Source organism: Cardiocondyla obscurior, linkage group LG21 (assembly GCF_019399895.1).
Source record: "Cardiocondyla obscurior isolate alpha-2009 linkage group LG21, Cobs3.1, whole genome shotgun sequence".
In the NCBI taxonomy this organism is placed as follows: domain Eukaryota; kingdom Metazoa; phylum Arthropoda; class Insecta; order Hymenoptera; family Formicidae; genus Cardiocondyla; species Cardiocondyla obscurior.
Genome location: NC_091884.1, coordinates 3,247,900 through 3,265,399, shown reverse-complemented (window position 1 = coordinate 3,265,399; position 17,500 = coordinate 3,247,900). Strand labels below are relative to the sequence as shown.

The window sequence follows — 17,500 nt, the reverse complement described above, 5'->3', positions numbered from 1 at the left end:
ACGTGCTACCGCACTGCATTGGAAATGCAAGATTTGCAGACGCCGCACGTGCCAGTTATCTCAGGCAATGGTGTGGATTACAAGCGTTTAGTCTTAAATGAAAAAAACAGTGATTTTATATAGGCGATAATGTTATGAAGATTGCATCAGAAGCGCAAATTTGTAGGCGCCGCTATTAAAATGTAATAAAAATAATATCATATAAAAATTGCAAGATTTGCGGATACCACACGTGCTACCGCACTGCATTGGAAATGCAAGGTTTGCAGACGCCACACGTGCCAGTTATCTCAGGCAATGGTGTGGATTACAAGCGTTTAGTCTAAAATGAAAAAAACAGTGATTTTATATAGGCGATAATGTTATGAAGATTGCATCAGAAGCGCAAATTTGTAGGCGCCGCTATTAAAATGTAATAAAAATAATATCATATAAAAATTGCAAGATTTGCAGACGCCACACGTGCCAGTTATCTCAGGCAATGGTGTGGATTACAAGCGTTTAGTCTAAAAATGAAAAAACAGTGATTTTATATAGGCGATAATGTTATGAAGATTGCATCAGAAGCGCAAATTTGTAGGCGCAGCTATACACATGTGCTGAAAAAATACTAAGCAAAAATTTGTAGACACCACATGTATGTCACTTATCACAATATGCACGTGCAAAACTGCTAACATTAGAAAAAATATAAAATTATCAAGCGGCTTCCAGTGTTTCATCTGTTCTCCATCGTTATGAAGGTTAATACTTAAAAATGCTGACATAATCGCTATGAATTCATTGAACTTACTTAAAAATGTAAACGTAGCAGTTTGTCATATACCGCATATAAAACTGTGGAGCATACATCACATTTTATCATTTAACATATTGAAATCTCGAGAATAAAAATGGATCGACGAGAGCAACAGCTGACAGCGCAAGCAGATCGATTGACTTTAGAAGAATTCAATGCATGGAATCAGCAATGTGAAGAATATATCAAATTATTGGAGGACCAGGGGCGAAATAAACGCGCAAGATTATCAATCGGTGCGAAGCAATCACTAGTTGCATGTATTGCACGTATCGAAAGTTTAAGAGATTTAACAAAACAACGTTTCATTCATGTGGGTGCTGGACATAATACAAAAAATAAAGGACTTCGATGGAGTGAAATTGACACAGCTTTTGAAAGCCGCATATTAACTGGTGTGGTAATTAATTCAAACTATATCGAGCCTCGCAAATTTCTGGAAGATGCGCAAGACATTGTATTAAAGCATGTGCAAAATGTTATGCATAAACATAACAATATAAAAATTAATGTTGTATTTAATGGTGAATTTGTGGCTAACAATAAAACTGCAAATAAAAGTGTGTGCACAAAAAACTGTGAACTCTTTCGTTCAAGTGATCTACAAGAGTGGTACGAGTCACACATTATCGAGCCTATTCTCGCATCCTTGGATGAATTTCAAGAACGTGACAGCGGGTGGGCACTGTCGCGTATACATAATTTGATGATAAATGTAAATAAACACAATCCATTACATGCTGGGTGCCATGTGATATTACCACAGGAAATTAAAATGAAAAGAGCTGTGATAAATATACAATCTGCTGACAATGCATGTTTCGCATGGTCAGTGGTAGCCGCTCTATACCCAGCCGAGAAACATGTGGATCGAATAATATCATATCCACATTATGCGACAGTGTTAAATCTTGAAGGTATTGAGTTTCCAATAACTATGAAACATGTTAAAAAATTTGAAAATCTTAATAATATTTCCATCAACATATATACGATTGAGAAGAAAAAAATTCTGCCAATACAACTCACAGATAAAGTACGAGAGAGACACATTCATTTGTTGTACACACAGCGAGATAATGATGTTGGACATTTTTCATTGATAAAAAATTTATCACGTCTTATAAGTTCACAGCTTAGTAAAACAAAGAGTAAAAAATATTTTTGCGATCGGTAAGTATAAAATGTAAATAAAAAATGTTTTTTTCTTTTATACAATAAAAATTTTTTTTAATGCATTTATACTCTTTATTCCAGATGCTTACATTACTTTAGTTCAAGTGAAAGATTAATGGTACACAGCGTAGATTGTGGAAAAATTAATGAGTGTGCAATTATATTACCATGTGATGAAAAAAAATGGTTAAGTTTTGACAACTATACTAGAAAGGAACGAGTTCCATTTGTGGTATATGCTGATTTGGAATGTACCCTAGAAAAAACGAATGCTGACTCCACCACATCTACATGCGCACACCAACATCATAAGGTTTTTAGCATAGGGTATTATGTATGCTGTTCATACAATAAGTCGCTATCAATGTATCGGTTTCATCGCGGTAATAACTGTGTTGCATGGTTCGCCGAGGAACTTAAAAATTTAGCGCATAATGTAAAAACAATTTTATCAGCTAATGTACCCATGGCTGATTTTACACGAGACGAGTTGGAAAATTTTAACAAAGCTACACATTGTCACATATGTGAAAAACCATTTGTATCAGATGACATACGAGTCCGCGATCACTGTCACTTAACCGGTCGATATAGAGGACCAGCACATTCAAATTGTAATATAAATTATATGGATTCGAATTGTATTCCCATAGTTTTTCATAATTTATCGGGTTACGATGCACATTTTATTATCAAAGAAATTGCAACTGCCTATGAAGGAACTATAGAACTGCTTCCCATAACGAAAGAGAAATATATATCATTTACAAAAAATGTTAAAAGCACCACTGATAATAGAAATAATTGTATAAAATTAAGGTTTATTGATTCATTTAAATTTCTAAATACAAGTCTTGAGAAGTTAGCATCATTTCTAAGTAAAGATAAATTGCGAGTGTCACGATATGAATTTTCTAATCTAACTAATGAAAATTTTGATTTATTAACACGTAAAGGAGTCTTTCCATATGAATATGTTGATAGTATTGAAAAATTGGAAGATGTATGTTTGCCTCCACGTGAATCATTTTACAGCTCATTGACTGATGATACAGTATCCGAAAATGATTATGCACACGCTATAGATATCTGGCAACGATTCTCAATTCAAACGCTCGGAGAATACAGTGATCTGTATTTAAAAACAGATGTCTTGTTATTAGCTGACATATTTGAAAACTTTAGAGACAGCTGTATAGTGAGTTACAAACTTGACCCCGCATATTATTACACCTTACCAGGTTTTACGTGGGACGCGATGTTAAAACACACGGGTGTAAAATTTGAACTTCTTACTGACATTGATATGGTTATGTTTATTGAACGCGGTATACGCGGTGGTTTAAGTCAATGCTCAAGCAGATATGCATGTGCCAATAATAAATATATGCAGTCATATGATTCATTAAAATCATCAACATATTTAATGTATTTTGATGTTAATAATTTGTATGGATGGGCGATGTGTCAACCGCTACCATATGCCGATTTTCAATGGGTTGACAATGTTTCTAATTTCGATGTGATGAGTGTGCCACCAGACTCACCCAATGGTTATATTTTCGAGGTTGATTTAGAGTATTCACAACGTTTACACGATGCGCATGCCGACCTACCATTCTGTCCAACGCGCGATAAGCCACCCGGTAAGCGGCAGGACAAGCTTCTCGCAACCTTATATGATAAGAAGCGTTACATCATTCATTATCGCAATTTACAGCAATGTATTAATCATGGACTGCATCTTACAAAAATACATCGCATATTACAATTTAAACAATCCCCATGGCTACGTGTTTATATAGAACTTAATACCAAATTTAGAACGCTTGCAAAAAATGATTTTGAAAAAAACTTGTATAAATTAATGAATAATGCAGTATTTGGAAAAACTATGGAGAACGTGCGTAATCATGTTGATGTAAGGCTCGTAACACATTGGGAGGGCAGATTTGGTGCTGAGGCATTGATCTCAAAACCGAATTTTCATAGTCGTAGCATTTTCGCCGAAAATCTGGTAGCGATTGAAATGCGCAAACTTGAAGTGAAATTTAATAAACCGATCTATGTTGGAATGTGCATTCTGGACATATCTAAAACATGTTTATATGAATTTCATCATGAGTACATGCAACCTCTTTATCAAAATAAATGTAAAATTATGTATACTGACACAGACAGTCTTATATATCATATAGAGTGTGAAGATGTTTATGAGATTATGAAACGTGATATTAATAGATTTGATACAAGTGATTACGCTTGTGACAATGTGTATGGTATTCCACAAGTCAATAAAAAAGTACCAGGTTTGATGAAAGATGAAAACAATGGAGCGATCATGACTGAATTTATTGGACTTCGAGCAAAAATGTATGCATTACGAGTAAATGGTAAAAAAGATACAAAAAGATTAAAGGTGTTAAGAGTAATGTTGTCGCCAAGAAGATAACGTTTGATGATTACACACGATGCTTGAAGGAGGAAATAGAAATGACGCGTCAGCAAACATGTATAAGATCTAAGCTGCACGAAGTGTATACTATACGTGAGGAAAAAACTGCTTTAAGTCCATATGATGATAAACGATATATTATACAGGATTCTATTGAAACATTACCATGGGGGCATTATAAAATACCGTTGTAAAAAATTTTATATATTATACATTATACATTATACATTATATATTGTTAATAAAAAAATTTTTAATTATATAAAATTCTTATAAAACGTTATTCTTGCATATCCATGAGTTATGTGAATTATTGAATCCCAGCCACTTTACATAAACATTATTTCCTTGTTTTCGTAACACTTTTTCGACAAGATATACATCAGGATTATTTACGTGAAGCAATTCCTGTTCATAGAATCCTCCAGCGATAGGTTTTTCCACAAGAATCCTCCAACAAGTATTGTCCAGGATTAGTTTTTTTTAATTTTGACGATTGTGTAAATACTTCCGTAGTCCAATTTGGTGTATAGCCTTTTCAAATATTGTTTTGAATTTACTAACACGTACTGAATCGCCAGTTTTAAATTGTTACATTAATTGTCGTCTTGGTGTAAGCGCAATTAACACTTTTATCATAAAACATGCCATATATTACAAATGCGGAGTTACATAAATATATATTTAATAATTACAGCAAATTTATAAAAATTTTTTTTTATTGCATATTATTGTTATAGGCAGGTGAAAGTCGTTACGTGAAAGCAATCGTACACCCAGCGGTTGGCACTCAGGACCTACGTCCTCAAAATCTTTCAATTCCGTAACGAGCAGCGGATCTCGCGATCCTCGCAACGAACCTTCCAGTTGGAGTTCTAGATCCTCCGATAACGTTAACAGGTACTTGATTCACAGGAGTAACTTTCAGCACGTGTGATTTTCTTACACTTGTTCGCGATACAATCGCAAAATTACTTCCGGCGAGACATTAGATGTTTATCCAAGTGTCCTTGTTACAGTGATGGAGCAACTCAAGTAGCATGGGAAATACATTGCGGCATCCGATCCCACCAACGTATCAAAGTGGACCGATGCAATCTATGGATTGGCTGCACTGAACAGCACCGTCATACGAACGGTTTGAAGCCGCACAAATCGTCGATGCCTATGAGAAAATATTGATCATCGAATTATGCGAGTTTTCGCCAACATTCATTCAAGTAACCAGAAATTAACTCGCAAAATCTAACAATTTTCATGACTGCAAGATACTAGTAGTTTAATGTGCGAATAAATTACGATAGATTAATTATTAACAGAATTGCAGCGTCCGATTTTGAAAGTATAGAAATTTCAACTATTAGAAAAGCATTTTCTCCTGTGTTCACTTATTTAAAAAAAAAAAAAAAAAATATTTTACTGGCATCATGTTTTATTGCATGAATATTAGTTTTATATAAAATTAACAAGATTTGAGTAACGCTCATAATTTGCAATTATGCGTTTCTTATTGCATATATCGTTTCTTCTATATAACTCTGATTTTCACGATAACTATTTGCATCTAACAGATTTTTGTACATGTGTTGATAGATTCCACTGAACTGTCCCTATAAGATAAAATACGATTTATTTTGCTATTGATTTGTAAATTGCGCACCATCCATTTGTTTTACGAACACCGATTGATTTGAATGGCTGTTGCCATTTGAAAAGTGATCGACTCAATGGAAGGGACGTAGAGGCTATAAATGCATGTGTTAATCTAAATAAGTTTGTCTTAATAAAATGTAATATTAACGAACAAATAATGTACAATGTTACGCCGTACAATTTTCTTGTATTCTTCGAAGAACAGTTCTCTATCAGAGTATAACAGAGTAATGGGGATCTATATCTATTAAATTGCGGGAAAACAAGAGACCAATTATACGTGTTGAATAACGCGGTAGCTATGCCTACTTTATACAGCGAATTCAGAAAATCGATGTAGCGGCAACTATCGTAGCGGCGTAAATAAATTTAGGCAACATTACGGATCGTGCTTGGCTCACTCCTTTCTTCAGCGTCCAGAAACGAAGACTCACGTCATGAACGAAGGATCTCCAACATCACGCATCTAAAAGAAGACTCGCCAGTTCCCCAGGAACATTCCTCCGTGTCGCTGTGACGAATCATCATCGAAAGGCGGAGTATCGACGACGTGAAGGAGCACCACTTTCCCTTGAAGAGATTAGGATGGCGCCTCGAAGAAAGAAGGAGGAAAAGAACGGGAGTGAGCGAGAGTCGATCGGTCGGTCGCGATCTTCCGTCGAGAGTAGCGTGTCGAGGTCTTTTCACGGACAGTCGTTGTGACCGGGTCTGTCCGTCCGTCTGTTCCGTGCAGCCGCGATTGCACACTTCCTTCCTTTACCAATCTCTTTCTCTTCTTTTTTTTTCTTTTTTTTTTACCGCCGGTCTCGTGCCTTCTCTGCCACGATTATCACTCGTTCTCTCTGTTTCTCTTGCCGTCGCGACGCACCATGGCTAACTCGCCGGCGCTCTCTCACACGACAATTTTAGCTAAAAATAGTTCGGCGCCGCGCTCGTGCCCCGGGTGTCACGGATGCCATCCGCGACGCTGTGACAAACGCTGGGGATGTCCGCGAGATAAGTTTTCCTCAAACGGAGATGTTCGTCAACACCAGAGTAAGTGAGATCTCCTTTCAGACCTAAGGGAAAACGTTAGATTTTCGTGGATGCAAGTATGTGCGAGAACGCGATTGTTAGTGCCAATGGATCGTCTTTGATTTGTTTATCGTTCAGTTTCGCTCGAACGAATTAGATACAGATCGTCACGCAACAGTGACAGCGAATATTATTAACGTCAAAGTGTGACGTTATTTACCGCATTAGATTTCAAAAGTGAAACTCAGTGAATCGGTATGTCGATGCATCAATAAGTAAGAAAGCGATTTATCTGCATATCTCAGTGGCACGCGTCTTCTAAGGGTTTCTAAGATTCATCCGTTGCCTCGTGATCTCGCGAAAAAAACACGTGCGCTTGTAATGCACATGTGAATATATTTACGAGAGTAATATAATATAATATGTAATATTAAAATTACTCGAACATAAAATGTAAAAGCTGTGAAACGCGCCAGAATCTCTGACATAAGAAAGATCCATTAGAAGGTGAAAAGAAAACTAATATCTTACGCGTTTATTTGAAATTAATTTTTGTTTTAAGATACGACTTATTCTTGTGCATCCTCTCTTTACCGTTCAGTTTAACGGATCACGGTTTTGCTTTAATTTGTCTTAATAAGGCGGACGTGTCCGCGGGGAGGTCGAAGGTGGCCTCAATTACAATCGTCATTTACCCTTCCCGTATCTTGCGCATAGTCCGATTCTCACTTTCTCGGATTAGAGTTTGAAGGTCGTTGGCGAATTGTCTAACGATATACCGATTCCGGTGACCTACTGGCAAAACGAAACTCACACGGCATTGGTTTTCATTAATGTCCCATGAATTAATTGCTACTTGCCGCGCAGCTATCCGCTTTTACGCGCCCGTGTATCGCTGTATCGGAATTTAGATTAACGTGGAATCTGTCGCATCGACATCGCCGATCTCAGTCTACTAACGACGTTAATAATAGTAGAGCGATTCCCATCTCATTAGTTAGTAGCACACACTTGCGGATTCACGAAAATGTTAACGAATTCCGTCCAGCCGGTCGCACGAAAGTTACATTGTTTAAAGCGTTGTAAGCGTTAATTAATCCCAATGTAGGTATATCGTTAATTGAACGTATCTCTAATCGTCTAAGAAAATGTATTTTACTAAATGACACGTTTGTAAAAGAGGATTGTGCAGGTTTTATAGGCCGATCGTCCGATATCGGGAGTCATAAAATTCGTCGCGCGGCGAACGCGGTGCGCGCGCATCATCTGGAGATTTAAACGCCGGCACACATCCGGACGCGTTCTCCTTTTTTTCTCCTTCTTACGACACGTGATGTCGCAAATAAAATCGCGACGATCGTATAGCGTATGCGTCATTAACACGACGTTCGACATATCTGGGTTACTATACGTGGGCACATGTATATTGTTCGCAATGTAAAGTATATATAAATATGTATAACAAAAGTCCGACTTATAACGCGCACGTACGATTTGCCAGATGCGGCTTGGGCATGTTATTTTTTTTTTTTTCTTTTTTATTTTTTTTCTTTTTCGTGTTTTCACATTTTCACTACTGGTTGACCGGCGAAACGGTCGTGAAAAAGTTAGCGAAGATGCAAATCAGAATTGCGGCAGCGTTGATGGCCTGTAGCCGAGGAGCTTATCGCGTTCGAATGATGTCAGAATTTGTATTCGCCGATGTAGCGCGTTTGTTGTAAAATGCGGGAGACGAAAATTATTTCAAAATCGCTGACGCGAAAGACGATGCAATTGTATTAGCAACGTGACTTATAGCTGCGGCGTAATCCAGACGGCGATGCAACTTTGACCTGCATGTCGGCGGAAAGAAAAAACGATCCTGATTCATGTAATCGCGGCGTCCTTGTAACTCTTGTAGCCGATGATAAAAGTACGTCGATCCCATATGCGGTAATGTAAGTTGCCCGTGGATTTATCGCGCGTATAGTTTCGAAACTTAGCGGGCCCGTGCGCGGCGACTTTTCTCTCCCTGACTTTTCTAATTTCCGGCGAGATAGGCGGAAAGCAAACGTTACAAACGAATGTCACCGATTTCGTTGGTGGAACGGGCGGTTTTGTAAATTTAATCAGGATCTCAAGAACGGGCCGCCGCGGGCTTACGAGAGCGGGGAAGGGGAATTTCCCGATGAAGACCCTGAGAAAGACCGTTCTCGCCGTCCCTATCTCCGACTCGCGGAGGGGATAAATAATCGTCGCCGTCCTCTTCGACGTATCGGGCGACGTGAATCAGTGAAGAAGAAGTAAAGGCACACTTTCACGCCGGGCAACTTTCACCGTCGATGAGAGAAGCGTGTGTGTATAGTGCCCGGCGTATTCAGTTCCGAAAATCCTTACTTCCACGCGCGTAGAGTCACGTAATTTTGTAATTATACACGGACACCCTGCGGTTGGCCCTGCCATCAGAATCCTGAACTCCGGGACCTCGACGGCTGTAAAGAAACCGCGTATCCGCTTAGCATTCTACGAAAAAGGCTTGTTTCACAATTGGGTCACGCTGACTCGACACAAAGACTGCATTTCTTTTCGAGGCTCTAACAGCATCTTTGTCTCCTTTTTTTTTCTTTTCTTTTCTTTTCTCTTTAGTTATTCCTCTTCGTGCAGGAGGAACTGGGTTTTTTATTGCCGCGGTCGATTAGAGGTAGAGCCTCGAAATTCTTTCTCCTCGCGTTAAAGATTTCGAATCGAGTTCAAAAGCCCGGGACTATATCCGGATCGCGAGGTACCGGCGTGGTTCTCGGGTTCGTTTAAAAGCATTTCCCGACGCGATTTATTAAGCCGTGACTTGTATGGACGATATGAAAGAGCAACGCGCGATATGCCAGCCACGCACTTTTTGTAATTGTTTCTTTTCCTTCGTTTTAGAGAGAAAGCAATTCGTTATTTCTCTTGTTTTATCTTTCGAGGACCAATGACGCAGGTGGCGCGTCACATCCGCGTGTGAAATTTCGATAAATTTCTGGGAAGATTGGAAAGTTCAGAAGTACACCGACGTGCGTTTTCACATTATGTAACGCGAAACGCGCCTGTTTATTATGGACGAGGCGCGTGTTACGGCATTCCTGATGACAGATGACTTTCATAATTGTCATGAATAAACATCGAGTTCATTTCCACGTATTTATCCAATTAAAATTAATGCAAACGGCGAACGATGATATCTCTTTAGTTACGTATAATTTTCGCAACGAAATTAATGACCTCTAATTTTATTATCATATATCTACACGTGTTAACGTTTTGCAGGTTTGTGCATAATATGGAGTTTACTTGGCGGTTCTCTCTCGTACACCGAAGAAGTCGTGCACTATCGCACTTATCGTAAGTCAGCTTTTTGCCTACAGAAACATTAGGACTCGTCACTTCGATCCTGGGTGCTTTGTTAACGCAAAATAAAAATTTCACAGCGTACGGATAGGAACTCGTATGTCTCGCCGACGAGAGGGTGGCTGCATTCGGGATGCTGACCGAGCAGATCGACAGGCCAGCTTTCGCTCGCAGTGAGACACGCAGGTGCGCCCTTACACGCAGCTGGTGAAGGTGGAACACGAGCAGCAGAGCGATCCCCGGCGACCATCAGCGAGACCCTGGGTACGCCGAACACCGTTGGCAACTACATCGTCAATATGACGAGGGGCGTTGAGATCTCGGATTATCCGCCGGCTGAACTGCCTCGGCAAGCACGTATACACTCTGTCCAAGAATATTTTAGGTAACATAAAATAAAATCACTCTATTAAGGTAATTAATTATTACAATGAATAAGTGTACAAATGTGTTTTATTATATATATATATATTTTTTATCTTAATAATTATCTTCGCTAATTTTTCAGGTCGCAACGTAACGGACAGCATAGCGCCTTTGGTACGCGGTGTCGCGCTACCATTAAGACAAACGATCGTGTCTTCCACGCAAGCCCCGTTGACCCAGCAGCAAGAACAGCCCGCTGAGGAACTTACCAATAGAGACAAGGAGTCTGGGTCATCTAGTGCACGACGGCCGGCCTGAAAATGCCAGGACCTCAGCAATCGTTCCTGCAATTGCTACTCGACCTCTCAATAAACTGAAACCTGTTCTGCTTCAAGAGTCTGTTTGTGCCGGGGTTTGTTGCCCAGTGGACAAAGTTAAATAGTCCGTCTATTCCCATGTAAGCTTCTTATTATTTCTCTGGCCAAAATTATTCATTGATCTCTTATAATTTTCTAAGAAAATCTTTGAGATATTAACGTACCTTTCTTATCTTATGAAAAGATTGTAATGAACGAATGTTAAGGTACACGGAAAGGTGCATCCTGAAATCAACGTTGAACAGCCTCCACGACCAACGGCTCGACCCACGAGAGTTCCCACACCGCGTCCAATACCGCTGTTTCCGGTGACTACTAACGACGAGGCCTACGTACACCGTTCCATCAACGGATTCGTTTGTCAATAGTACTAATGGCTTTGAAACAACAGCGACGATCGACAATTTTATTCAAGACGACGAGGGTACTTATACATTTCTTTGCACTCATTAAAATACTTTTTAAAAGACTTGAGATAAAAGATATATTAATCTGTTCAGAATGCGGAGTAATAAATTCAGGTAAATACTGAGTGGTCGGAGGTATTAGCCACTACCAGGTCGTTGGCCCTGGATGGCGGCGATCTTCCTCCTTCATAGCGCGAACGGAATTCTGCGGAGGATCTTGATAGGACCACGTCACATCCTTACTGCTGCTCACGTTGCACACGGGATCAACGACAGCGTCCGTGAAACATTTGACCCTTGTCTTTCTTGAGTCAGTTCCAAGCGAGAAATAATTGGCGCTCATGGAAAAACACGGCTAAAATATTTCGAGATAAGAGGCAATAAAAGCGATTTTATTCTTAATACTAATTATTGTTTCTTTTAGTGACAGAATTATTTTATTATGTAATATTTTTTTAATGAATTACAGTTTTGTTGCTCGTCAATTTACTGTACGTCTTGGTGATATCGATTTGGAAAGAGATGGTTTGCCTTCATCACCAGAGACTCTTATACAGTGAATGAAATACACGCGCATCCAGATTTACCGTTGGTTTTTATAACGATATCGCCATCCTCGAGCTTACTAGAACCGTAAGAAGATCGCCGTACGTAATACCTATTTGCTTGCCACAAACGCGTGGGAAACCGTTTGTTGGTGCCAGACCGACAGTGGTCGGCTGGGTACTACTTATTACGGTAATTAACACCTTCGTCGTTACATTTGATAAACTGCACTTAATATCTTTCGCTTTTTTCTTTATATTTACATATTCTTAATTGTAATAAATGTTCTAACGAGGTAATATTGATATTACAGGTGGAAAAGAGAGCACCGTTCAACGACAGGCGGTTCTACCCGTGTGGAGAAATGAAGATTGCAATGCGGCTTATTTTCAGCCGATCACCAGCAAATTTTTATGCGCCGGTTACAGCCAGGGCGGTAAGGATGCATGTCAAGGTGATTCAGGTGGACCGCTGATGTTGCAAATCAAATACTGGACGCAGATCGGTATTACTCTGTCAACAAATGCGGTGAACCAGGCTATCCCAGGGCGTGTACACGCGCGTTTCCGAGTTCATTGACTGGATTAAAAATAACACGAAGTGATAATAGAGCCGCTACGACGTGATTGTCTTTATGTGGTTTTTGAAAGTGGCACATATGCATGCATAAATTCGGACTAACATATTTTATTGCATTGATAAATGTACAGCTGTATTATCTAAGAATAGAAATATCTATCCATATTTTTGCATAAACGCAATATGTGGTTACACGTATATTCATTGAATAATATACTAAGTAAGTATATAAATAAATTATTATCGTTTTGTATTATCGGATTGTAAAAATAGCACCGATTATAGCTTTATATTTCTTTTTACATGTAAATATATTTAGCAATTCGAAACAACTTCGTTTTTAAAAATAAATGTAGATGTAGGTTTTATTGTTGTCCGAATATTGCCGCTTTTCCGCGATTTATTCCTTGCTCGTAGTAAAATTTTCCAGTGTCAAAACAATATAGCATTAAAACTTCAAATTCGTAGTATCTTACGTCAACATTATTTTATGAAAATTAAATTACAAATTAAACATAGTAACAATAAATCTTCTAAAGTTGTCAAAATGAAAATGAAAAGTGTTTCTGTTGAAAATTTAGGAAATATCTTAAACAAATGGTTAACACAGCGCTCAAAGATTCCAGTTAGTTAATTATATTTCTAAATTTATAATGCATCGCGTTATTAATTAAACAATAATATTTATTGTGATCAAATAGCAAAATTATATCAAGCTATTTATGAAGATCGTATTTGAAAAAATGATAGAATTAGAAGACGCAACAAGTAAATAATGTAAAAGTTAATAAAAAAATCGAACAGGTTATAAATCGGAATAAAAACAGGATATTATATTAATCAAACAAAAAATAAAAAGCGATTATTTATTATATTCTATTTTATTTTATACTAGTAAACTGTTGTATTACACAGCTATTAAAGTAACATAATTATTTTACTTCATAAATAATAAGCTTTTTGCCATTCATAGACAATCATAGGTGCTAAAAATGGCGAAAAAACTTGTTTAAAAGTTTCTGAAGATGAGAAATATATTAATAACGATAGTAATTTACCGAATCGTTGTAATCGAAATTTGTAATATGGTTAAATAACGCAGAAAGCAAAGATTAAGAAAAAGCTGCAGTACAACACCACCAATCAAAATAGGAATCAAAATAAAGAGTTATATTTTTTATATATAATAAAAATTAATCATACAATTAAAAATGTGTTCAATAAACTAACAAAAGCTCTTTATCATTCAGGAAATTATTTAAACCAGTAAAAAGAAGATTGTCCTTCGAGTCTTGGAAGAAGGAAAAAGTCTTACGTACAGAAATCATTGAAAGAAACGGAAGAAAACAACAAGAGCGTAAAGAAGTTGAAGAATACTGAATATAGAAAAGCTTCTCAAAAAGTAAGTTTAATTCTCATAAAATCCATCAATTACAGATTGATAATAGTAATTAAAATTTACAAATTCAAATTAAGCCAACACTTACTCTCGTGGCACGAAATGAGTCAAACGAAACCAATCTGCAGAAAAATCAATGAGAGACTCATTACCAACGATCACGTTTAATGATTGGAAACAGAGGAAACGAACAAAAACCGAATTCATTAACTTATATGCAAAAGTAACACGTTTTGAAATGTAATTTTTTATATATTTAGTAGAATAACAATTATATACATATCTATAGGAAAAATAAATCTCATCATCAACTAAAAAGATCGGCGGAACCATTGATAACACTTGCAGACAGATCTAATTCGCAGTTTAACCTCTGGTTAGACGATAGATAATGTCTTGCACCAAAATATTTGCGAGAAACATCGTCGCTTGTACGATCATTCTACTGTCAACCTACTTATTACGGTAGTACATTTTTTAATTTTAATAAAGGCAGATATGGCATTTGCCGCGACGAGCGGCGACGGCGGCTGGCGTACGTGACTTCCTTCTCTCGGCCGCCGAGGGCGGGAGATGTAGTAGGCCGCGTTCCGTCAGTCCTCTGTGACTGGAAGCTCCGCATCACATCTACGCGCGTCGTGGTGATTCGACGCACCCCACGCCAAGATCACGTACGCTAGCCGCCGTCGCAGCACCACGAATGCGCTCCTGACGGTGGTGAGGTACAACTGCATGCTATTAATATTAATGATATGTCTTACTATTAATTGCAGACATATTTTTACATAATAAGTTTTTAATAAATTTATTAAATTTTCAGATTATTAAATATTAAATGCTGGGCTTGATATATTGACTAGCACTTTAAATTGCTAGCTTATAATAAGCTAATTAATTAAATTTGTCATTGATAAACAAACATAATTTATAACGACTAAAGATTTTTTTCAAGAATTAATACATTGTTTAACGTACTGTCTATACTAGAGTTAATTCCATCGTTCATTTAAATATACATATAAAATGCAGATTCTCTGTAGCATATATTTTCAATTTCATATTTTCTGCTTATCGTTATCTTTTAAATTATTTAATGCCTTTTGAACCAATACTCCTAAGTTCTTTGGAAGACTCATTTGTATCGACTGCAATTGTTGCATGACTTGACTTTCGGGAAAAGTGTTACATTGTATATTATTCTCGCTTGTTATATTACTTTCTTCATTATTATCTACACTACTGTCAGCTGGTTTAAATCATCGAAATCGTTATCGCACCTCAAATCAACATTAGCGTTTGTGTATCCTTCCAAGAGCTTCGTAGTTGGTGACTGTACAGTACTTTCCAATTCACAAATTCTCAATGCTAATATTTTGTTGGCTTTTTCTGATGTGCCAAAGCTAAAGTTTTGTCATTTAAAGCCTGAGCAAGGTGCAGTGCAAAGACATCGTAAATCGGTAACGGCAGCAGCAGATTTTTGCGGCGGTATATGGCAAGAACTTTCTTCTTTGAAGAAGTTGTTCAACTTGTTTGTGAGTCACACGCTCGTACCAGCTGCAGAATTTACTCCCAATTTAATAGCCTCTTTAGCTCTTTTTTACTATCCAACATGCGTAGCCTTTGACAGAGATTGCCGCGTAAGTTCCTTTCTCTTCGAGCAATTGCTGCAAATCTTTCCTGCAGGTACCTAGAATATTTTAAATATATATAAAATCAAATCTATAAAGATTACAATTACAATTAAATTTTTTAATTAATTTGTTTTCGTTAATAAGAGCATCCAAGTTCAACTGGTTTGGTAGCATTCAGACACCATGATTCAAACGATGCAGCCTTACATTTGAAGGCATCTCTTTCCATCTCCAACTCGTGTTTTTCATCTAATACTGTTTGTAAATCCGTTTGCAACTGTGAACACTATAGCAGAAATTAATTTACGAAGTATTAAATTATTCTATTATAAATTAATTTAAAGACTTAAAAATCAATAACAAACATAAAGTTCAATGATTAATAAAATGTAAAAATTAAAAGACGCGGATATCAAATAATAGCGTCAAAACGGCAAAATATAATTATTTAAAAAGTTACATATTTGTGCTTGGTCTTTAAATTTAACTTCTCTAACTGTTCTTATCATTTCCTCCTTGTGTATATAGCTGGCGCTAATTGAGTTTCATGTTCAATCGGTGTACGATTATTATTTATACGTAACACCTAATAATATCGCCCTCGTCCACTAGCTTCTTGCCTTAAAGTATCAACCTGTAGTCTCAGGCACTTATTTTGCTCTTTGTGCTTCAGTCAATAAATCTAAGGTTTTTAAATCGTCATCTAAACTGTAACATCTGCAAATAAAAATATATTAATTAAATTAACGAAAGAGATGAATCTTTAAAAACGATTTCACCGTAGGCCGGAATAAATCACCTGTTCAAATCTTTCATGTCGCACATCTGTTTCTTTATGGTAAAACCTTTCTTGAATTTGTTCGGCCATCAGTTTAAAATCTGATCGCGCTTGGTGTCCTACACTGATCCATTTCTGGCTCAACAACATCAACGCTTCTGATTTCATTTGTACTCTTTCTTCATGATTGCCTGCGATACGTGAATTAGCGATTTTCAGTAAAGCATTTTAAACGAAGGTTAATTAACTTACGTTCGACCTTTTCACGTCGACATCGTGGACGTCGTTCTTTAAAGGGCCCGTCTTTGTTCTTGCATTGTATCGTTGCTGATTAAAAGCCACAACCACGGTGCAGTTTGCGTTATACCACTTTTGACGGGCCCAGGCCCGGATTTCATAGATTCGCGCGAACGATGAGGTTATGTTGAAGTTTGCTCCAGTCTAGTGCAATCGCTGCAGAGGTATACGGAAAAATATAAATCTGTCTATGGCCGCAGGAGGCCGTCGAACGCGCGTCGTGTTGTTGAATTTATTGAACGTAGCGCTGGTGAGGTTAGGGCCCGCCGCGTGCACTCCATGATTTCCATGAGCTCCATGCGTGCTCGCGGCGTCCACTTGGCACCGGTATCTTGATAAAATGACGCAGGTTGCGCAGGAGGATAACGAATTAAAGAGATTGCTCAATAATCCTGTAAAAATGCAATCAAAGATGGGTCCATGGCACCGCCGCTCTCGGTAAGTTTTTCGCTGAAATATGTTGAGCTTTCCTGATTTGTTTTCTCTGAAATATTGTGGTTATTTCACCAGGACGAGCGTGCCGAGGCCTAGCACGTCGCAAAATGTTATCTCCGCAATCGTCGATGATCCCAATTAACGCCGGCTACGTAGCACGAAAGAAGTCCTGAGCCTTGTTTGCAGTGAGTGTACGCTAATATGTTTGTTGGGTAATGAGAT

General features: G+C 37.8%; 1 protein-coding gene and 2 pseudogenes across 1 annotated transcript in view; 2 read left to right on the top strand and 1 right to left on the bottom strand.

Annotated features, from left to right (window-relative positions):
• Positions 1 to 4,855, top strand: part of LOC139110627 (uncharacterized) — a 5,700-nt gene extending 845 nt beyond the window's left edge. Inside the window, 3 exon segments of the mRNA XM_070670507.1 lie at positions 1 to 1,972; positions 2,057 to 4,386; positions 4,389 to 4,855. The exon segment at positions 1 to 1,972 is cut by the window's left edge and continues 845 nt beyond it. Of these exon segments, the coding sequence (XP_070526608.1) occupies positions 894 to 1,972; positions 2,057 to 4,386; positions 4,389 to 4,624 (3,645 nt within the window). The 5' untranslated portion in view covers positions 1 to 893 and the 3' untranslated portion in view covers positions 4,625 to 4,855.
• Positions 4,856 to 10,375: 5,520 nt separating this feature from the next.
• Positions 10,376 to 12,913, top strand: LOC139110518 (proclotting enzyme-like; annotated as a pseudogene).
• Positions 12,914 to 15,137: 2,224 nt separating this feature from the next.
• On the bottom strand, positions 15,138 to 16,944 carry LOC139110516 (coiled-coil domain-containing protein 149-like; annotated as a pseudogene).
• Positions 16,945 to 17,500: the final 556 nt, after the last annotated feature.